This window comes from Delphinapterus leucas, chromosome 15 (assembly GCF_059928025.1).
Source record: "Delphinapterus leucas isolate spDelLeu-1000000601 "Yukka" chromosome 15, BTC_Dleu_Yukka2, whole genome shotgun sequence".
Taxonomy (NCBI): Eukaryota; Metazoa; Chordata; class Mammalia; order Artiodactyla; family Monodontidae; genus Delphinapterus; species Delphinapterus leucas.
The window spans coordinates 34,588,795-34,611,221 of record NC_143143.1 but is presented as its reverse complement, the minus strand read 5'-3'; the positions used below and the strand labels follow the sequence as shown (position 1 = coordinate 34,611,221).

The window sequence follows — 22,427 nt, the reverse complement described above, 5'->3', positions numbered from 1 at the left end:
CAGAAAACATCTTGTATTTTTTATTTATGTATCAAATTGTTCATAGGGACAAACAGTGCCACAGCTACAGTTTTACGTACAATGTGCAGGGCAAACCCACTTTTCTGAGGTGAGGGAAACATGAGAGGAGGTGGCGCCTTCTGCCAGCGATTCCACCAGACGTGTACCCAAGGAGGTGCAGTTCGCAGAGGCAGGGTGTGTGACAGCCTCGTTAACAACAGCGAGACAGTGACAACAGTCTGCTGTCCTTGGAGAGGAGAATGGTGAGTGGTCTGCGCTGTGGGCCCAGGGCACCTCAGAGCAGGAGGCTCGCGCTACACACGTCAGCATGAGATGTCCGGGGACTTCTCAGCTACGAACAGGGAGAGAGCAGGTTGCAGGGCGAGGGAAGGAGGTCATCTGTGTAAAACTTTAAACCATGTGAGGTGGTGTTATGTATTGTTTAGGGACATGTAAACATGTAGGAAAAGTAAACAGATGCTTGTAGGAATGATACCTACTAAATTGGCCTGGTTACTCTGGAGGGGTGAGCTGGAGGTGGGGAGAAGTCACCTGTGTCCTAATGTTCTGTTATCTAAGCTGGGTTGTGGAAACACCGTGTGTTATTTACTTTGCTGGTTTACATATATGTGAAATATTTTATAATTTAAAACAAAGAAAAAAATAATGTAAAGGGTGAGTCTTCTAGACTGAGAAATCGAAGACAAAGGCAGCGGGCTGGAAGCCAATCTATAAGGAAGGCTTGGTAGAGAATTCAGATTGTTCGCAGCTGATAATAGAGAAGAAAAAAAGAAGAAATCACTGGAAGGCAAAGAACGTCTTTGACACACAAAAAATAGTGCTTATAAAATCAGAATAATTCCAGTGTTGTCAGTCTGACTTGAAGGTAGTTTGTACCAAATGACTCTTTGGAAAGTAAACCGTTTTCGCCTTTGTATATTGTATTAGTCTGTGTTTCTTTATACTTTCCAATAAAGAAAGATTTTTATTTTTTTAATGTTCAGAAGCTGATTTTACTTTTTTACCTCCCTCAACAATTGAACAGCTTGATCTGAGATGACACTCTTGCATTGCAGTGAAGTAGGAACCTGCCCTGTAACTCCCAGAGCCTGGGGGCGTGGTTGCTTTGGTGAAAGTACATTCTCTCCCTGAAAGTACATTCTCTCCCTGACGCTGTGCTCTGAGCTGCTGAGATGCGTCTGTTGCCCGCTCTCCAGAACAACTTCTCTGAGCGTAACCCCCTCTCGTACTTGGCTGTAGGTGCAGAAAAGCCCCGTGTTCCGGAGGGACGGTGCAGACATCCACTCCGACCTCTTCATTTCCATAGCTCAGGCCATTCTGGGAGGCACTGCCAGAGCGCAGGGCCTGTACGAGACCATCAACGTGATGGTAAGAGGACAAGCGTGGCCTCGCCACCCTTGTATTTCCTTGTTCTTTTTTTCTGAAACGGGAAATGGCTGAGAAGTGGCTGGAACCTGGGAACAGTCAGCCTGTCGGGGATTCGAGGAGACAAGCTGGGTGTGGGGGGGAAGGAGGAGTGTTGGCTGTGCCTTGGGTGTGACTTGGCAGGGAAGGGAGCTCCCGGGCCATGACCACTGCTGCCGGGCCGGGGAGCAGCCTCAGTGGTGCCCCAGTTGGCTCTGCCTCCTCCCAGGTCTCGCTCCCCATGCTCCCTCACTCCTGCTCTGGGCTCGCCGCCCCAGACTCCCTGCCCTCAAGGCCGTCACAGGCTCTGCTCGGGATGGACCTGGCTTAGCCAGTTTCCGTGTGGTGTCTGGTGGGTTTGGTCTAGAAACCTGAATGGAGTTCTTTTTGGGAATAAGATTGTCTTCACGTAGTGAAATGTTTTCATTTGGGCAACTGGAAACCAAGGAAAACCAGAGATTCCTTTCTTTCTTTATAGATTCCCCCTGGGACTCAGTCAGACCAGAAGATTCGCATGAGCGGGAAAGGCATCCCCCGGATTAACAGCTACGGCTATGGAGATCACTACATTCACATCAAGATCAGAGTTCCAAAGTAAGCGCTGCTCAGCTGTGGCGAGGCCCGCCCGATCTCTGCAGCTTTCAGCACTGGGCAGGAGCCGCTTGAGGGCTTCTTCCCTGCTGAGTTGGTGCTGAGCGGCATGGTGGTTCAGCGCCGAGCCCGACTGCCCGACCTGTGTGACTCTGCTGCCATAAGCGCTGAGGCTTAGGCAGGTTACTTCTCCCTCTAAGTCAAGTGTGTCCTGCCCGGGCGCTTCTTCTGAAAGTGGACGTAATACAAAAGCTTGACCTCGTTGAGTTGCTGGAAGATTAAAGGAATAACCCATAGGGAATGCTTAGCTATTGCTCCTGCTGTTGATTTTGTTATTATTGTTCTCAGGTTGCCTGCCATCTGGTGGGAGAGACCTATAACCAGATAGTGGTGGGTGATGTCTGCGGTGTCTGGGAGAAAAGTCCAAGCAGGGAGCTGTGGGCATCCGGAGCAGGGCATGCCAGACTCCACTTGGGAGGACTGGGTTTCCAGCCCTCTCTTTAATTAGATCATTTCCATTTTGTTCCCCCCTGTAAACTATTTAGCATAGCCACAGTGGCACTTGTTTAGAACAAGTTAGGGTAGTTCAGGAGGTTTATTTTACGGAAGCTTTGAGGGCGTGGGCTCTTGGATTCAGGGTGTGTCCTGTGCCTGGGTTGCGGGTCTTGCATTTCCCACATGCTGCATGGGGACTGGCCGCGTCCACGTCCTTTAAAGAGCTGCCCAGAGGAAGCACTCTGACACTGACTGTGCTCGGTCCACAGGAGACTGACAGGCCGGCAGCAGAGCCTGATTCTGAGCTACGCTGAGGATGAGACCGACGTGGAGGGGACAGTGAACGGCGTCACCAACACAAGCACTGGTAAGGTGGCCCAGCGACCTGTGGGAGCCCCCAGCCCCTCGGAGGGTGGACGGTTCAGAAGTGTGTTGGGGTTTCCACTTGGGCAGAGCAGAGTAGAAAGAGGGGAGCTGAGGGCTAGGAACGGCGGGGGCAGCCGCGCTCCAGAGTAAAGCTGTTCCCCCTTCCTCTGGACCTGTGCTGCTTGCCGAGGTTAGCAAGTTCCACGATGCTTCCTGCCAGGTAGCAGCTGTGTGTCTCAGAGGGCTGCTCTCCTGAGTTCTATCCTTGGTTCTGCCACTTGCCTTGTGACCTTGGGCACATCCCTACCTGAGATCACCTTGTAACCACTAAAGGAGAAGATGGGTTGGGAGGCTTAATGCATTCCTCTCCCAGAAAGCTTCTCCAGGATTTCAGAGTGTCCTGTAAACAGCTACTACAGCAATGAAGGACCGTGGTCACATTACCCCAAATCTGCCTGTTCATAGCAGGCTTAAATTCTGAATTCCTAGGGCAATGAAAAACAAAACACCTTATTTACCCTGAGCTTAAACATCATAAGCCCTCTGTAGAGTGGAGTTAAATATTGGTGATTTGATACCAAAATGCCCACAGGCAGACGCTTTGGCCTCGGGAACCTCAGGCACAGCCCTCCTCCCATGGGATGGGGCTGTTCTGCTGAGAAAACGCTGTTCTCTGTCGGTTGGGCCTCTGCTGGGGCCAGGACAGGCCGTGCCAAGGGTGAATTGGCTTCAGCTGCCCTACATGTTGCTTCCTCGTTGCATCATTTTGTTTTTGTCTGGGTCCTGGATCTGCCTCTCACCTTCTCAGAGCTTGAATGTTTCAGAGCTTGAATGGCATTAGATCAGTGTATGGTCATTCAGAGCAGGTGATCGGAGCGGGGAGTGGGGGCTTGGTCTTGCAGCCCCGGGGTAGGGGTGGGGGTCCCAGCAGCAATAGCCTTTGCGTGGACTTGGCTGAGCTCCTGTTTTGTTTTTGTTTTTTGTGTTTTTTTGGCTGTGCCACGTGGCATGTGGGTTCTGAGTTACCAGACCAGGGATCGAACCTGCACCCCCTGCATTGGAAGCGTGGAGTCTCAACCCCTGGACTGCCAGGGAGGTCCCCTGAGTTCCTGTTAAGTCCAGGGGACCAAGTCCTCCGTGAAAAAGCAGCTGCCACAAATCTTGTCTGTGGCCAACTAGGCACCAAGTGGGCCCTTATTTTAGTGGTTTGGTTCATAGACTTTTTTCATATTTTCTGTTAATATCCCTTGAACTAAAAGGAAGTGGGAATAGTTGTTCCATGTCACTCTACTTAGGCACCTCTAGCTTCTTCCTGAGTCCCAAATATTTCCGCAGTCATGGAGCATGTGAGATTTGTTCTGCAGCCAGTTCTCAGCTGTGCCCCCTCCCACATTGGGAACTTGAGGTCCACCTGGGCCTTGTTCACTATATTTGAATGTCAGGTATTAGTCGTCACCAGTTGTTGTCTTCAGTCCCTTTCTGAGAGCTTAAATTGGGAGTTGATCATGTAGTCAGCTTATGAGTGTTCTTAGAACCGTCATTACTTTCATGGTTCTTTGTCCTGTTAGCTCATTCCCTGTCCCCTTGTTCAGCCAGGATTTATTGGGACGCTCCTGTGTGCCAGGCACTTTGCCAGTTCTTCCTTTACATGTTTATTGACATAATTTTGCTGAGTATAGCATAACTTTAACATAGGCATTGGATGCATTTGTGAAAAGTGTTTATAAAGTAAAATGAGTATGCCGAATTATTATTTTTTCCACTTCTGTTGTCATTTCAGAATTGTATTCCAGTGGGAAATTTGGCTGCCAGACATAATTCTTTAAAAGGCATTTAAGAATCTTGGTAATGGCTTCAAAGAATGCATTGTCAGTCAGTCTGCTACCTGGGTGTGGTTAAGCCTCTTGTTACACTGTGAAGAAAGTTACCTTTGCAGTCCACGTGTGAAAACACACCAGTGTACAAAATTCCCCTCCTGTCAACTTCCTTAAGGTGACTCCTATTTATTTAAGTAGAGCCTGAATCTCTTTTATTAAAGTTTTACTAGAAGCAGTTGCTTGCAGTCATCAGTGGATCTTGGGCTAAAGTGTCATTTCTTAATAGCCTCTAAGTGAGATAGTCATCGGAGACTGTCACTGCAGATACAAACGGATTCCTGGGTGTCGTTGCTTTCATTACGGGAAGGCATTTGGAATAGTTACAATTATGTAGGAAACTGACCTAAAGTTTTTGGTGGGTTTAGTATCCCTTGTTTACTTTTGTTCCCTAAAGCCCCTGCTGAAAACCTTAATGTCTGACCCTGGCTTCATTCCCAGTCTGTGAAGCAGAAGACCGTAGTGAGCTTGGGACCCTTAGTGCTCTCGGGGGCCTGGGGTGCTCTGAGGTACCACGTGGCCTTTTGGGTTTAGAGACAGTGTGGCTCATTGTTTGTGTTTCTGGATCATCATTAATTCCTGTGACAACCCACATACGTACACTTAGCTGTCGTGTAGGAGCCTGTTCCATAGCTCATTATTTGGGGATCCCACTGCGTTCTCTTCTCTGACAAGCTGACAGTTGACTATAGAGCCCCTTTATCTAGGCAGGGTGGAGGCAAGAGGAAGATGAGGGAAGAGACATTTTAGTGGAACAAGGGGTGCTCCACTGGCTCAGTCTGTGCGTGTAGACGGCTCAGGGAGTCAGGCTGTGAGTGTAGACCCGCACCTCTACCTGTAGGGTGGGTCCAGTCCTCAGAAGTCATCCTGGAGTCCTGTTGGCTTCTCTGTTTCTTCACACAGATGGTCATTGAGCATTTGCCACGTGATAAGAAGCAATGCACAGAGAGACAGGGTCCCTGCCCCATCCAGCTTACAGTGTGAGCGGGGAGGACAGGGCAAGCACTGAAGCCCCAAATAAGTGTTAGACCTTGCTTATAACACTAGGGGTTTGTGACTGTGGAGAAAGGTGGTACACATTCCCAGAATGAATGTTACCTGGTTATTCTTCATTTTGTAAAGAGCCATCAAACACTTATGACTGGGAATCGCTGCCTGTAGGCTGGGAGCGTGTCCTCTTTGAATCCCCTGCACGTGCACAGCGCCTGTTAGCTGAGTTTATCTGAATTCATTTTCCTTCTGAGGGATGGAAATGTAACCCCTGCTCGGGCAAGCTGCATGTGGTCTGATAGAGGAGTCCTGTGCCTCGGGTCCGACCTCTGCCTGAGGTTGGCTGAGCAGCCCCTCCGCTCTGGTCACCTCCTGAAGGCGCGGACTGGAAACGCTCATGCAGTGCCTGTGCAGCTGGAGGGATCGTGGGCATTTCCTGTTTATCCTAAGTGCAGGAATCATGTGCCAGCTTGTATCCTGTAATGAGACCAGAAGGCACCTGAGTGCTCAGGACATCCTATAAGGACACGTCCCTCCTCCCATGGGCCAGAAAAGTGATGTAGGTATAGACTGCATCATCCGTGTGCAGAGGCTCACAGTTTATCCCTGACTTGCGGTTCAGAATTTTAAATTCAGTGTTTAAATCCTTTGATGTCCCTGTCAATAAGCCTTATCCCTGAAGGAGCCCACATTTAAAATAGAGAGAGATAAGAATGTGTTCTGGTGGCAGGGGGTGAGAATTTCCAGGTGTGTCTGTGTTCTGTTTTATTTTTTGGTTTTGAATCATTAACCCGCTAACTAGGTATTCTGGCTCTCCTAGACTTTGGCCAAACGCTGTGGCCCCGGGGCATGACTACAGGGACAGCAGAGTGGGGGTGGGGGTGATGGTGGTCACTGAGTGTTTCTGTGCCCCATTGTGACTAATAGTGAAGAGCTTGGGTTCTGCTATCAAATGATTCAGGTCCCAGCTCTGCCATTTTTAGCTATAAAGCCTTAGGCAAATTTCTTCACTTCTGAGCTTCAGTTGCCTCATCTATAAATTAGGGATAATAGTAGCATCTACCTCATAGGGTTCTTCTGTGACTAAATAAGATCATGTGGATAAAGCATTTGGCACGATACCTGGCACATGTTAAAAGCTCCATCAGCAGCAGTAACTCATAGTGTGAGACACACACACACGTGCACACACACACAGACTTGCTGTCCCCTCACCAAGGACATAACAAAATTCAGTACTTTTGCCTTGCCTTGCCTTGTCCGAGGAGGCCCAGGAAATTTCTGGTTTGTGGATTCCTTTGTGTTAGGAGAGTCCTTTTTTGTTACTTAAGTCTTTATGTAAGAAGAGGGGACGTGAAGGACTGAAGGAGGGCACACCTGGCCTTGTAACCTGCGGCCATGGATGCCTCTCACAGGGGCCTGCCGCCGTGATTGTGCAGTGCCCGGGTCCTCACCTGGGGAGCCCTGAGCATCGGGCTTTTGTGGTTGCTCAGACCTCTGTCAGCACATTCTTGTCTGGGGCCACCGCTATCTCTCTGAGGACATTCCTGACTTAGGAGAGCACATCAGGTCCAGAGGACGGCCTGGGGGGCTGTACCCAGGACAACCTGCCCCACCCCTGCTGGGAGCCTGTTGCCCAGAGCTTTGGGCCTCTCACCAACAAAGACTGAGATCTTGGGGACGTGACCATTTTGTACCCTCTACGCGCTGTACTTGATGTACATCTCCTAGCATGTTGAGATGTGCTAATTCTCCTAGCCCAATGAAAAATATTGAGTACAGTCCAGCTCATAACAAGTTGGCCCTCTGCCTCGTGGCTGGCAGGTCTTTAAAACGATGTGTTAGTGCAGCAGAGTTGCTCTCAGTGGGCCCTCAAGAAACAGCAGATCGGCCTCCCTTTATCTGGAGCATTTGGAGCCAGATGCTTGCCCAGTGACAGACAGGGTCCTCGGCTGCCATTGTCATAGATGAGAAGTGTGCATGTCCTGGGATCCCCAGGTGTCCCGGAGACGGTTTGTGTGCACGGACAGGCTGTGGAAGCTGGTCGGTTGGTCTTGGTGCATGTTCTTCACTTCTCAGAGCCGGTGAGTGAGAGCCTGGACTTTGGCGTCTGACTGCTTGGGTCTCATCTCGGGCCTCCTGCCTGCTTACCGGCTCTGTGACCTTGGGCATGCCACCTAACCCCTTTGTGCCTCTGGTTTTTGGTTTTTTCATCTGTGGAATTTACCTGTAAGGTTAGCCTAAGGATTGAACGAGCTAATGTGGATGCCGTGTGGCCTGGCCCAGAAGACATCTGGCACTTGGCTCTATTTCTATTACGGTTGTTAAGGTAGAGACAGCTCCTTTTTGTCCCTTTCTATTTCTTGTCTTCCTTTCGAGGGCCAGTGACTCCAGGAGCAGTTGGGATGCTCCGAAGTGCTGAGTCATCTGACAGGCGGGGCAGCCCTGGCCAATCGGGGTGCAGCCCCCTCTCCTCTCCGGGTGGCGCTTGGTGGCTCCTTCAGTGGCGAGCCCTGGGTAGCCAGGTGGGACCTGGGATGGGACACATGGAGGTGTGCGCCCTTGACCCCAGTTCTCTCTGCTGTTTGTGCCCAGGTGGCAGCACCATGGATAGCTCCGCAGGAGGCAAGGCTAGGCCTGAGGCTGGGGAGGACAAGGAGGGACTCCTTTCCAAACTTAAGAAAATGTTTACCTCCTGATATCCCAGCCGAGGTAGGAAAACCCCTGAGGTTCCTCCCCTTTTCGTTCCCCTCTGTGAACTAATCTGTTTTCTGTCACTTTAACCAGTATCGTCCCCCCACACCCAGAGTTGAAGAGGTTCCAGTCTCAGGTGTGGCGTGTCTGGCTCCCCTCAGAGCCAAGCCTCAGCCCGTGGGGAGTCAGCCGGTAGTGCAGGGCCGAACCACAGATAGTAGCCGCTTCTGCGGCTCCACTTCCTGGAGAGGTTGCTGCCTCCCAGCCCTCCTTCCACCAGCTCCTGGGGGCTCTGCGTCCTGCCGTGGTGAGGACCAGGTTGCCCACGGTCACAGAGGGCAAATCATAGCAGAGCCAGGCCTAGAACTCAGATCTCCCCAATCCCCGCCCTGTCGTGCCTGGGAGGTGCGGGGAGGTGTCAACCTTGGTTAGGGCTGGGGTGGGGGGCACTGCCAGGAGTCCTGCTTGCTCACTGTGGTGTCTCGGGGCTCACTTTTTACTTGTGCTGATCCCTGGTGGCTGGGGCTCCTGGTGCAGCTCCTTCTCAGGGATGACAGAAGCTCACCAACAGGGCGTGTTCTTCCTGCGATGCCAGTGAAATGTAACTGTTTGTGTCTTGGCTCAGGAAAACGGTCCACCGGAAACTAGGCCGGGAGCAGCAGCCCCTCCTTGTGGCCAGGGCATCTCAGATGCAGGAGGATTCCACATAGCAGCACCGAGCCCCTGCCTGCAGAGGCCCTCTGGACCACCTTGGAAACAGCAAAATCATGTGACAGTGCACCTCTCCATGGAAGGGTCATGGTGGACAGCCCCTGGGTAGTAAGGCATGGCAGGTCTCAGGGCTGGTAATTTCCTATCCATGGGTAGGTAACTTGGCCTCTTCTGGCTCCGGCAGAGTCAGACAGCTGGACATTTCTTGCAGAGCTAAAACTCTGATTTGGAATCAAATGTGGTTAAAGAATTAAAGGCCGTGCTTACAGCTTAAAAACGAAGCCTTAAGCTGCACCGAGTTGTGAAGTGAGTAATTTCCCTCTCAGCAAACCTCTGGGAGGTTCCAGAATGAGTCTTTCCTGACAGGGTTGTCTTTTCCAGGAACCTGGGGCATGCACGCCCCACTTGTGTCATCCACCCCTCAGCAGAGGCATCCCCTGCTAGAGTTTGTTTTAATTCCAAAAGGTACCAAGCAGCTGAAACATGGGGGCCTTGGGGGCCCGGGGTGACACATATGAAGACAGTCCCTGGAGATGCTACTCTTGATCACATGGGCCATGATCTCTGTCAGGATGGATAGTTCTTCTTCCCACCCCACTTGGGGTGGCCCCTTGTCCCCTGACAGTTGAGTTCTGTTGTTCTAAGCCAGGTGTGAGTGGAGCTCCTGCCCTTCTGCTGGACCACAGCCAGCCGTGGCCTGGGGCCGACTAACGGCCTCTTAACCCGGAGCCCTGCCCTGCTGCCTGCCAGGGCCTTGGTTCTCACCACTCACAGTTGACCTCTGTTTCAGAAGTGTGTTTAAATTATTCAGTGCTAAGAATCATCGTCTTTTCCTGATAAACGTTTGTTTAGAAAAGGAGAGCACAGTCTCAGCAGTTTAAGGTTCTCCACCATCCAGCCAGAGCAAAACACTGTTTCCCCAGCCTTGGCTCGTAGGATGTGTGGGTTCCATTGTGTTTCCAGATCCCCCTGCTGTGGTAAGACAGGTTAATGGAGAACACTTCTGATTAGTTCCCTTTTTGTTTTCCTTCATAATTTACTAAAATAAAGCATCTACTAGTGTCTGCTCTAGGAATGTAAAATGATTCTGTATCAATGTAAATAAGATTATCTACTACAAAGAGATATTTAAAACCTAAATTGTCGTCATTTCTTCTTTGAAAGAGTTCAGACAGCTTTCTGCAGGTGGCCCAGCAGGGGGTTACTGGTGGTCACCTGCCAGTCAGGCCACCCCACGTCTCTGCTGGCCTTCCTGGGGCGGCTGGAGGTGGCTGTCCTAGTCCTTGGAGTCACGTGCGCCAAGCGACGGGTGGCGCTCTGACAGGCGCTGACCCTCTCCAGCCCAGATCCCAGAGGGGGGAGGGTGCTGATCTGACGAATGTTCTAGGGTTCGGCATGTAGCTTTTTCTTTGGCAGCCTGCGATTTGAGAGACGTGCAGTGTGGCCTACTTAGGTCCCTACAGGTCACCACCTCCCTCACTAGATTTTTTTTTTCCTCCATTATTTTCAGAGGAATATTAAGGTATATTTTTGTGTTGCAATGTTAGTCCGGGCTGTCTCACAAAAGCCCAAGTGCTGTCGTGGCTGGAGTGGGCCCCGAGCATATAGCTCTGCCCCACTCTGGGTTCTGGGCTGAGCAGGTTGAGGTGTGAGGGCACTGCTGAGTTGGGTGAAGAGGCTGGGAATACCTGTTGGGTGAGAAGGGGGCTCAGTGACTTCCTGCCAATTTCCAAACTTGTCCTTCATTGAACAGAAGTTTGTCAAGTGCCTGCTGTGGACTCAGTATGGGTCTGGAAGGATCCTAGACCCCGGGGTATGGCAGTGGGGAGCTAGATGGTTTCTCTCTTGATAGCTTAGGTTTTTTTCCTGGAGAAGCCAACCGAAGTCCCACTCGTGGCCTGTCTTCTGAAAACAGAAGCCTAGACTTTGAAAGGGAAAAGTGGATTTTCTTTCTAGCGAGACATCTTCATTGCTGTACTGAGGCGTCCTCCCCTCAGATGGTCAGAAGGTGGCGGGGCAATATCTGTAGAATCAAGCCCCACTCAAGGCCTGGACTGGATTTGGCTTATTCCCACAGCTGGATCCTGAGACGTGTCTCCAGACAACTTTGCAGCCCGAGGTGGGGCTGGAGTGTGAGGTGAGGTATTTAAAAATACAAAAGAGTATCTCCAGGTCCCTGAGCCTCTGGGGATCGAGAGGAGGAGAGGTAGATGGTGTGAGCATTTGCTGAAATGTTTGGAGCGTGGACAAGGGAAGGCATTGGAGGCTCACAGGCCTGACCATGTGAGCCCAGACACTGCTTTGCACAAATGCCCTCACGTTGCCTTCACAACAGCCTGGCCAGGGGGCACCGGGTGAGCAAACAGACCCAAGAGGCTCGGCGACGTGTCCATGGCCTGCTTGTGGATGAGGAGCGGCTGGAGCTTGGCATCAGCTCCCTGCAGTTCGCCCTGGACCTGGACCTGGCACAGCGGGCTCTACCCAGGCTTGGTACTGGCCAAGGGCTGCTCCAGGATCTCAGCACGGTGAGTCACAGCCCCAGCAGGTGAGTTTCCCACGCAGGGGCCTGGGGGACTTGGGCATCACAGGGCTGGACACAGATGACCTCTCATGTTCTCTTGCTGATATGGGTGGGCTTGGAAGCCCATGTCATCATGTCCTTTTCCTCCTACCCTGCCTGGGAGGCTGCTCCCCTCAGACCGCAAGCTGTCCCTGTCCCACTAAAGTGGGCCCCTCCTCCAGTGTTCCTCATTCCTCCTGCTCTCTGCAGCCCTATGTCAATCTGCAGTCATTCTGCAGATTTGTATCTGGCTCTCTTGCTAAAGCAGGCTCAAGGCAGGGCGCATACTTTTCTGGTGAACATTGTATTTAGGGCCCAGCTTACACTGGTAGGTTGTCAAAGAAGTGCTTTTTCAGTGACTCAGTTAATGAACAGATCGAATGAGTTTGGCTGCCCTGCTCCCCTTTCAATGCCTCTGCGGGTCCTGAGGCTGAGGCAGGGTAGTACAGATGCTGGTGGAGGTTTCACAAGTCCACGGAGACACTGGTCAGTCCGCCGGCTGTGTTCTCTGGGCCTTCATTTCTCTTCTCTAAAGCGAGCAGGAGAGGGAAACGGTCCAAATGCCTGGGGAGCTCAACCCACCAAGTAGGGCTGGGTGGTTATTTCCCTGGTTTCCCTTCCCAGCCTTTGCTGCGGGTGGTGTCACCTTTTCTCAGCAGTGTCCAAGTCTTATATGACCTGGGGTCCACAGAACTGCCACATTCCTTCAAGGGTTTCTTTCCAGCCTGTTTTGCGATCACCCACATCTCGAGGCCTCTGCACCCGGGGGCCCAGGAGGCAGGAAAAGAGAGAGGGAGAAGGGGCCGGTCTTCCTGCCCTAAAACTCAAAGAAGGAACACGTGGGTGGCTGCACTCACGTTCTGGAGAGGAACGGCGTGTGTGCAGGGGTGTCAAATGTTGCTCCTGGCTGGCGGGGGTAGGGGGGTCCTCTCAGCCCCCCCCCCACTTGACTGGGCCCCCCACCACTCTATGCTTCCTGTTGGAACTTTCATGTCCTCAGGCAGCTGCCACCCCAACCCCAGTCCCTGAAACAAAGCACTTTTCTTTTGGAAGCCATCTGTGAGAACAATGGCCTTTATTTAAAAAATAAACTTTCTTGTAACACAAGAAAGGATCACTGTGACTATACCTCCCGTCCCCACAGATGGGGTTGAGAGGTGGGCAGGGTCACAGTCCTGCAAAGTCCCCTTTGTGCTGCTCCAGCCACTGGTCCAGCGTCCTGGCCTTGGGGTTGAGCCTCAGGCTCAGTTCGATGTTGCGGTCAGGTTTCAGGGCATAGAAACGGAACATGTTGGCCAGGTCCTCGGCGCCGGGGAAGCCAAGCTTCTCGTAGTCCTCGGGGCTTATCTGGAAGCAGAGGGGAGTCTCTTAGGGTCGATCGGCATCTGCAGTACCCTGACCATGCTGTTGACACCTCGGTTCCTACCCTGGTCCCCGCTAAGTTCACCTGAAAACCAGTCTATTATAAAGATGAAACGTCAAAAACCACTGTTCTAGGGCAATTTAAATCCTGTTCTTCCAAGATGACGAGATGAAAACTTCTCAGTCCTTTCCAAATCAGAACTATGCTTACGTCACTTCTTGCTCAAAAAACCAAAGGTGTTCCCCTTTCCTGACCGAACTGAATCTTAACTCCTCAGCTTCCAAATCCTCCATGACTGCCTCAGGCTTTCTTTGTTTAGAGAGTAATATGCAACCATTTAGTGCATGTTTTCTAGTGCATTCATTGTGCCAAGGGAGCGTTTACAGCAATTGTTCCATTCAATCCTCACAGCAGCCCGAGGAGGGGGATACTCTCCATACACCCACTTTACAGATGAGGAAACTGAGGCAGAGAGGGGTCAGGGGCTGGGCCTCCAGTCACACACAGGTGGGTGTTAAGGGCTGGGAGCAAGATCTGAGTCCAAGGTCTGACTGGCCTGTCCTGCCGTAGCCTCTCCCCCATCGTTACTCTGCTTGGGTCTGAGGGCGCTCTACAGGTGGTTTTTGTCATTTAATGACTTGGAGTAGCCCAGATTTTCATAATGAGAAACAAGAAACAAGGCACCTGGGGGTCTGGACAGGAAGAGAGAGTAGGCAAGGGGAGGAGGGGACTGTGCCAGGCCAAGAAGAGGGGACCAGGATGGGGCCTACTCCGCCCTCCTTCCCCTCCCCGAGAGGAGCCCAAGACACCCTGCGTTTTCCCTCCTTGCTTTGGCCCCTACTGTCCCCTCTTCCTGGAACCCTTCCTTACCACTTGATCAACTGACAAAACCAGAAGTTTCACTCAGTGGCCACACCTGGCTCCTAAGAACAGCACAATATAAACGTTCACAGTGAGAATGAATTTGGCTTTATGCTGCTCAGAGCGCTAGGGCAGCCCTAGATGCCCCTTTCCTTCTACCCACAAAGCCCCTCTGACCGCGGCTGCCAAGTCCCAAGCCTGGGCCCTCCACCTTGGCATCTCGCACGGTCTTCCTGGTATGCCTGGAGAGCAAGGCAGCGTACTCCTCCACCGTGTGCCTGCAGGTGCTGAGCCCGATGTTCTGGCCGATATAGTCTTCGGGCATCTTCAGCAGGCTGAGCACCACGGGGCCCAGGTCGGACACAGACATGCCGTCCATGGGCACGTCACCCATGGGCAAGCCTGGGAGGGAAAGAGGGACGTGCTGGCACGCGTCTCTGAGGGGTCGGTCCCCACCGGCCAGTCGACTGGATGTGTGCACAAGCCAGCACCTGGCACGAGGCAGACACCCCCGGTGTCAGCAGGAGAAATGAGTCAGGAAATGGGACACGATCGAGCTGTGCCACCTGGCAGGCCATTCAAACCCTGGGAGCCTGGCTGTGCTCTTCCCAAGGTGGGGAGAACCCTGGGCCTGCTGCCCCTCTCAGGCCTGAGACGGGAACAAGGGGAAGGAGAGGAAGGCTTTGATAGGCACCTCTGAGAACAGGAGCTCCCAGGGTTCAGGCCCCCGTACACTTCGTCAGACCCGAATCCCTGATAGGGACGCCTGTGGTGGGGGATGCTCCAAACACCATCTCCACCGGCAGGAATCCTCGATCAGCTGAGGCCAGGGCTGACCCCAGAGCAGCATGACGGGTGCTGATAAACATGTTAAATTAACGAGTGACTCCACCTGCCAAGGTGTGGTCTTGGGGATGGAGAGGCAGAGCTGTGTCCTGATGAGGCACCTGGAGCGCTCAGGCCCTGCCCTATAAAATTTCCGTGGCTGCCCATTCAGATGGGCCAGGGAGCCTGCCGGGGTGGAGCCTGTTCCAACTTACAGACGGAACACAGGTGAACCTGATTATGGCTTTGCAAATCTCTGATTATGGCTTTGCAAACCGGTGTGCCAACAGAAGGACAAGACTGCTCACCAGCAGGTGAGACCCAAGCGAGGGTGAGCGGCGTTCACGCAGAGGTGAGGGGCTGGGAGGGCTCAGACCCCTCCTGCTCCGCCTGCTGAGCCACCTGCATTAACCCACTGCCCCGCCGGCAGGACACAGGTCGTACATGGTTCCCTCGAAGCTGTTTACAGATTTGCAAACAGATGTCGAGAAGAAAGTGCTTTCCTATTTCGGGAAATCGACAATTGGACCTCACCGTCCAAATCCTCTCCTTATTTATGAAGCAGTAACGATAAGCACACTCTCTCCGTAAAGCTCTCCGACAAACAAAGCACTGCATCCCCAGACTTGGCAGATTTTCCCATGGCCCCGGGGAAGTCCGAGTCATGCCCATCTCACGGGACAGGACGCAGAGGCCCAGCATGGTCACATGCGTTGCTCGCAGTCACAGCCTAACGTGGGCGAGCCAGAGCTTGGACCCAGAGCCCTCTGAGGACAAGCCCAGTGGGCCACCATGGCTCCACACGGTGAGAGGAGACACCCGAGGAAGCGGGGAGGGCACTCACTCAGCAAGTAGCTCTTTCCATCTGGGGCTTTCTGGGGCAGGAAGCAGGAGAGGAGGTTCTCGAAATAACAGGGCAGCCGCACACTGGTCATGGGGACGCCAATGTCCCGGAAATATTCCTCCACCTCCCCTTTGCCGTCAAAGTGTCCCGCTGCCAGTCTCCCTGCTGTCAGCTTCTTGATGTTCTCCAGGCCACTGTAGACCACGTAGTGCAGGCCCAGGCGCTTCGCCAGATCGGCCAGCAGCTTTCCCTGGTGGGCAGGGAAGGAGAAATCACAAAGCTCAGAGGGAGGATGTGTGTCCCCATCACAGCACTGGCTCTCCCACCCCAGAGGCCACTGTGCCCGGTGCCAAGAGCCCTCTGATAAGGCTCCCTCTTCCGTGTGCGGCTCACATGGCACCACACGCTCTACCATGGGATTATAAGCTTCTCACCACTCGCATAGCCTTAGCGCCCCTTCTCTAGATCATCTGGGTCGTTCCACCTTCCAGTGTGCTGGACCACAGCCCACCGTGTGCCATGTGGGATCTGCCTCTGCCTGTTCTCAGAAAGCATCTTGTCCCCGTGCTGGGCCGTCTTCCTGGGAGAGCCCCAACCATCCCCTAGGGAAGTGCTACGGCTCAGCAGTTAAGCACACAACACAAACCACCTGGGCTCCAGACCAGCTCTGCAGCTCACTGGCTGTGCCATCCAAGACAAGGGGTCTAACTGTTTTGGCCTTGTCGGTTAAATGGGGACAGAAACACGACCTGCTGCACAAGGCTGTGTAGGGTGCTGGATGGTGGCCTCCCAAAAGATACGTCCATGTCCCAAACCCCAGAGCCTGTGAATGCCACATCATTTGGAAAAAGGTTTCTGCAGATATTTTTGTTAAGGAACTTGAGACGAGATCATCCTGGATTATCCTCGTGGGCCCTCAACCCAATGACGAGTGTCCTTATGAGAGATGGAAGAGGAGACACAGAGAAGAGGAGAGGCCTTGTGTAAACAGAGGCAGAGCCCGGAGTGATGTTGCCTCACGGAGAGCTGGTACCACTGGGCGCTGCAAGAGGCAAGAATTGGAACCTCCCTTGGAGCCTCCAGACAGGGCAGGGCCAACACCTTACTGTTGGACTCCTGGCCTCCAGAACGGGGAGAGAATAAATTCCTGTTGTTTTAAGCCACCTGGCTTGGGGTCATTTGTTATGGCTCAGGAGGTCAGGTTGACGAGATCTGCGTGCACCAGAAAAGCTGTCTCTGTCCACTCTCTGAGATGGGCTTCCATGTAAGACTGTAACTGAAGAAAGGCTCAGGGCTAAAAACAAGTTTGGAGACCAGTGGTCCGGTCCAGTCTCCCTTTATTGTACACAGGAGGAAAGACAGACCAGCGCAGGGAAGTCATGTCTACAGCCGCAACAGTGGGGAGCTGTGGATGAGGCAGGACTGAAAGCCGACAGGCACGGGTCTCAGCCCAGTGCCTTTGCTGTGGCACCAGTCATACCTCCCACAAATACCTGAGTGCCTGCTACGTGACAGGCCCACGGCAAGTGTCCCCACCTTCCAAGAGACTTTAAAAAGATGCATGTTCGTCTCACATCCCTCCCCCCACCACCTGGACTCAATAACCACCCAACCAGAGAGAAGCTGGGTGGAAAACAGAATAAAGAGAAACAGAAAACATCTGAAAGGGGAGATGGAGGACTTTTTGGAATGATGGAGATGTATTATATTTTGATTAGAATGGTAGTTACATGGGTATATTTATTTATTTTCAAATTTCATTAAATTGTACAATTAAAAAGTTTACTTTTATTTATTTATTTTTGGCTGCACTGGGTCTTCGCTGCTGTGTGTGGGCTTTCTCTAGTTGCAGAGAGCGGGGGCTACTCTTCGTTGTGGTGCACAGGTTTCTCATTGCGGTGGCTCCTCTTGTTGCGGAGCACGGGCTCTAGGCGCATGGGCTTCAGTAATTGTGGCACACGGGCTCAGTAGTTGTGCTCGGGGGCTCTAGAGTGCAGGCTCAGTAGTTGTGGTGCACGGGCTTAGTTGCTCTGTGGCATGTGGGATCTTCCTGGACCAAGGATCAAACCCATGTTCCCTGCATTGGCAGGCAGATTCTTAACCACTGCACCACCAGGGAAGTCCCTACATTTGATTTTAAGAAAATTATGGGTCAATAGAGTTTTTTAGAAAGTGTAAAAGTCACTGGATGACACAAAGCAGATTGTGGTTGCCTGGGGCTGAGGAAGCGGGGAATGGGGAGTGACCGCTACCAGGTATGGTGTTTCTTTTGGGGTGATGAAATGTTCTGGAATTAGGTAGTGATAATGGCTGCACAACTTTGTGAATATGTTGAAAACCACTGAATTGTACACTTTAAAAGGGGGAACAGGGACTTCCCTGGTGATCCAGTGGTTAAGAATGAGCCTTCCAATGCAGGGGATGCGGGTTCGATGCCTGGTTGGGGAACTAAGATCCCACATGTCGCGGAGCAACTAAGCCCGTGCCTCAACTACTGAGCCGGTGAACCAGAACTAGAGAAGCCCACGTGCTGCAACAAAATATGCCGCGTGCCGCAACTAAGACCTGACGCAGCCAAAAATAAATAAATAAATACTTTAAAAATAGTAATAAAATAAAAGCTTTAAAATCAAAAGGGTGAACAGTATGGTACATGAATGATGTCTAAAAGAAGTCATCAGATGAGGAAGCGGCCACCTTCTGCCCTCATCAAAGTCTAGGAGGGCTGCATAGAAGAGGAGAGGAAAGGCCTGCAGTGTCAGTGGTCAGGCAGGGGTCAGCCCTTCTCTGGCAAGTTGGAGCTGCCCCGCAAGGGCAAGTAGAGACCTGGGAGCGCCTTTGAAGATGGCCTGCTCCTGCCCTGGCTTCCCCACGCCCTCCCGCCTGCCCTTACCTGCTTGACCTCCTGCTCCTGGCTGCAGTTCTCCCAGTAGTTGGTCACGATGAAGGTGGCGTGAGCCCCGATCAGGGCCAGCTCCATGCTGGCCTCATCATCCTGGTCTCCCTGCACTACTTCTGCACCTTGCAGCCTCAGCTTCTTCGCTGCCCTCTGCCCAGGGTCCCGGGTCACCACTCGGACCCTGAATGTCCCATCTTCCAGGAGTGTCCGGGCCACTGAGCCTCCCTGGGCACCTGCAGAGAGTCAGAAAGACCCGCAGGGTGGGACCAGCCTGGGAGCCTGCCAAGGGTGAGGCCCTGCAGGGAATCCTCCACCACAGCAACACACCTGGCACTTTTCACCTGTGATTCCCACTGTTTTGCCTCACACAATCTTGTAGCTAACAGCTTCATTGAGATAGAATTCACATACCGTAACATTCATCCTTTTATTTTAATTTTATTTTTTTAATACAATTTTAAAACAAATTATTTATTTATTTTTGGCTGTGTTGGGTCTTCGTTGCTACACGCAGGCTTTCTCTAGTTGCGGCGAGTGGGGGCTACTCTTTGTTGTGGAGCACGGGCTTCTCATTGCAGTGGCTTCTATTGTTGCATAGCACGGGCTCTAGGCGCATGGGCTTCAGTAGTTGTGGCGCACGGGCTCAGTAGTTGTGGCTCACAGCTCTAGGGTGCAGGCTCAGTAGTTGTGGCACAGGGGCTTAGTTGCTCCGCAGCATGTGGGATTTTCCTGGGCCAGGGCTCGAACCCGTGTCCCCTGCATTGGCAGGCGGATTCTTAACTACTGTGCCACCAGGGAAGCCCACGTTCACCCTTTTAAAGTGTACAGTGCAGCAGCTTTTAGTACATTCAGAGTGTGCAACCATCATTGCAGTCAATTTTAGAACATTTTCATTGCCCCAAAAAAGAAAGTCCATACCCATCAGCAGTCACTCCCCATTTTCCCTTCCCCTTCAGCCCTTGGCAACCACTAATCTACTCTCTGTCTCTACGGATTTGCCTATTTTGGACACTTCACATAAATGGAGTCATACAATATGTGGTGTTTTGTGTCTGGCTTCTCTCACTTATGTTTTCAAGGTTCATCCATGTTTTAGCAGTCATCACACTTACACCTTTTACAAAAAATTTTAAATGTATTATGAAATATTTTTAAAATATTTATTTATTTATTTTGGCTGCGCCAGGTCTTAGTTGCAGCATGCGGGTTCTTTAGTTGCGGCATGCATGTGGGATCTAGTTCCCTGACCAGGGATCGAACCCGGGCCCCCTGCATTGGGAGCGTGGAGTCTTAGCCACTGGACCACCAGGGAAGTCCCTATTATGAAATATTTAGCACATACAAAAAAGGGATACTAACACCCGTGGGCCCACCGCTTAGCTTAAGAAATAAAGTATCACCTATACCTTAAAAAAAAAAAAAAAAAGACTGAGGGGAATTCCCTGGTGGTCCAGTGGCTAGGGCTCTGCACTCTCACTGTTGAGGGCCTGGGTTCGATCCCTGGTCGGGAAACTAAGATCCCACAAGCTCCATGGCACGGCCAAAAAAGAAAAAAAAAAAAAAGAGAGAGAGAGAAAATTATTAAAATCATCAAAAGAAAGAAAATAAAAATCATCCATAAATATATGTATAAGAACATTGGCTGCAAATAAATAAATAAATAAATCCACTCCTTACCAAAAAAAAAAAACATTGGCTGCAGTATTATTATCCATAGTGGAAGTTTATAGACAACCTAGATGTCCTTTGGTAAGAACCTGGCTAAATAAGTGATAAATCCATACAAAAGTGATTAAAAAGAATGTGGCAGGGCTTCCCTGGTGGCACAGTGGCTAAGAATCTGCCTGCCAGTGCAGGGGACACGGGTTCGAGCCCTGGTCCGGGAAGATCCCACATGCCGCAGAGCAACTAAGCCCGTGCGCCACAACTACTGAGCCTGTGCTCTAGAGCCCGTGATCCACAACTACTGAAGCCTGTGTGCCTAGAACCCATGCTCCACAACAAGAGAAGCCACTGCAATGAGAAGCCTGTGCACTGCAACAGAGAGTAGCCCCCACTCGCTGCAACTAGAGAAGGCCCGCACTCAGCAACAAAGACCCAACGCAGCCAAAAATAAATAAAAATAAAATTACAAAAAAAAAAAAAGAATGTAGCAGATCTGTATGCATGACTTATGTGACCACAACATGTCCTGGAGTGGAAAAGGCAAACTGAAGAACTACAACTACCCTCATACAGTACTGGTGGGAATGTAAAGTGGTACAGTTGCTTTGAAAAATTCTGGCAGTTCCTCAAAATGCTAAACACGGTCACCATATAATCCAGCAATTCCACTCCTAGGTATAGTCCCAAGAAAATTAAAAACATATGTCCACACAACAACTTGTATGTGAAGGTTCACAGCAGCATTATTCACAATAACCAAAAGGTGGAAACAAATGTCCATAATGGATGACGGATAAACACAATGTGGTATATCCATATAATGGAATATTATTCAGCCATAAAAAGGAATGAAGTACAGATTCATGCTACAATGTGGATGAACCTGGAAAATGATGCTCAGTGAAAGACGCCAGACACAAAAGGCCATGTACTGTATGATTTCATTTATATGAAATGTCCAGAATGGGCAAATCTTTAAACAATAGACTGCCAGTTTCCAGGGGCTGGGGAAATGGGGAGTGAATGCTAGTGGGTATGGGTTTTTTTTGGTGGGGTGATGAAATGTTCTAAAACTGATTGTGGTGAGGGTCACAGAGCTCTGTGAATATACTAGAATTGAACACTTTAAACACGTGAAGTGTATGGTATGTGATTTATACCTCAATAAAGCTGTTATATATTTTTTAAATATATACAGTAAAAAAAACAGGTGGGGTAAAAATAAAACACTCCCATTTAATAAACAGTATCTTTATATACCTAATTTGTCTGGAAGGATACTCAAGAAACTTTTTTTGTTGTTTTTTTTTTGCGGTACGCAGGCCTCTCACTGTTGTGGCCTCTCCCGTTGCGGAGCACAGGCTCCAGACGCGCAGGCTCAGCGGCCATGGCTCACGGGCCCAGCCGCTCCGCGGAATGTGGGATCTTCCCAGACCGGGGCACGCGGCATGTGGGATCTTCCCGAACCGGGGCACGAACCCGTGTCTCCTACATCGGCAGGCGGACCCTCAACCACTGCGTCACCAGGGAAGCCCTACTCAAGAAACTTGACAACAGTGATGGATGGGGTTTCGGGGACAGAGGTGGGAGGGAGATTTAATTTTGATATTATGTGCAATCACCTGTTATTCAAAGCTAAGTAATTTTTTAAAAAAATTCAAAGGGAATCTGCGCTCAGGTCCTGCCCCACGGCCCCACCGTGAGTCAGGGGTCCCAGCCATCTCATCGCTCCCTCCAGGACGCCGGGGACGTCTTCTGGAGCTGAGGGTCGGGCGCCCAGGCTCTGCGGGGTCGGACCGGCCTGACCCCTGCCCTGGGCTGGCTTTGGTGAGGGGTCCTGCGCCTCGGGGCCTCCGTTTGGGGTTTCGCTTACCTGTGGCTCCAAACACGACCACCAGTTTCTTGTCTGCCATGAGGCCGGGAGCCGGAAATTCAGTCCGGAGAGGTCTGAGGGCCGTGAGAGGTGCACAGTCGGTGAAGGGGTCGGGGGTGCCTGCACGGAACGACCCCGCGCGCGCCGGGTAGGACCAAGGGGGCGGTCCGGCAGGGAGAGGTCGGGACCCCGCGACCCCCGCCCCCTCGGGCGCGACCCTCCCGGGTCCTACCTGCACCCGCCGCCCGGGTCCCCCAGGTCGGCTGTACCTCCTAGCCGCGGCCTAGGTGGGAAACGGTCCGGGAAATACGGACCCCCGGTTTTGCAGCCGAGTCCACCGCCGAGGGGAAGGATGGAAGCCTGCGAGCGGCGCCGCCCCCCGCCCCCAGCT

At 51.7% G+C, this 22,427-nt stretch overlaps 2 protein-coding genes across 5 annotated transcripts in view; one reads left to right on the top strand and one right to left on the bottom strand.

Moving 5' to 3' along the window:
* Window positions 1-10,271, top strand: part of DNAJA3 (DnaJ heat shock protein family (Hsp40) member A3) — a 30,945-nt gene extending 20,674 nt beyond the window's left edge. Inside the window, exons 8-12 of one of the 3 annotated variants that reach the window (XM_022594754.3) lie at window positions 1,261-1,389; window positions 1,904-2,019; window positions 2,781-2,878; window positions 8,337-8,453; window positions 9,061-10,271. In XM_022594754.3, the coding sequence (XP_022450462.1) occupies window positions 1,261-1,389; window positions 1,904-2,019; window positions 2,781-2,878; window positions 8,337-8,440 (447 nt within the window). In that variant the 3' untranslated portion in view covers window positions 8,441-8,453; window positions 9,061-10,271. The other 2 variants (XM_022594756.3, XM_022594755.3) reach the window with 2 other exon arrangements.
* Window positions 10,272-12,764: 2,493 nt separating this feature from the next.
* NMRAL1 (NmrA like redox sensor 1) lies at window positions 12,765-22,427 on the bottom strand. 2 transcript variants are annotated; one of them, XM_022594759.3, is made up of 6 exons: window positions 22,306-22,427; window positions 22,037-22,110; window positions 18,493-18,731; window positions 15,600-15,849; window positions 14,142-14,332; window positions 12,765-13,053 (listed from the first exon to the last, which is right to left on the bottom strand). In XM_022594759.3, the coding sequence occupies exons 2-6, from the start codon at window positions 22,074-22,076 to the stop codon at window positions 12,874-12,876; spliced, it is 900 nt and encodes a 299-aa protein (XP_022450467.1). In that variant the 5' UTR covers window positions 22,077-22,110; window positions 22,306-22,427; the 3' UTR covers window positions 12,765-12,873. The 2 variants fall into 2 exon arrangements, with proteins under 2 accessions (XP_022450467.1, XP_022450465.1); XM_022594757.3 differs by having other exon boundaries at window positions 22,269-22,396.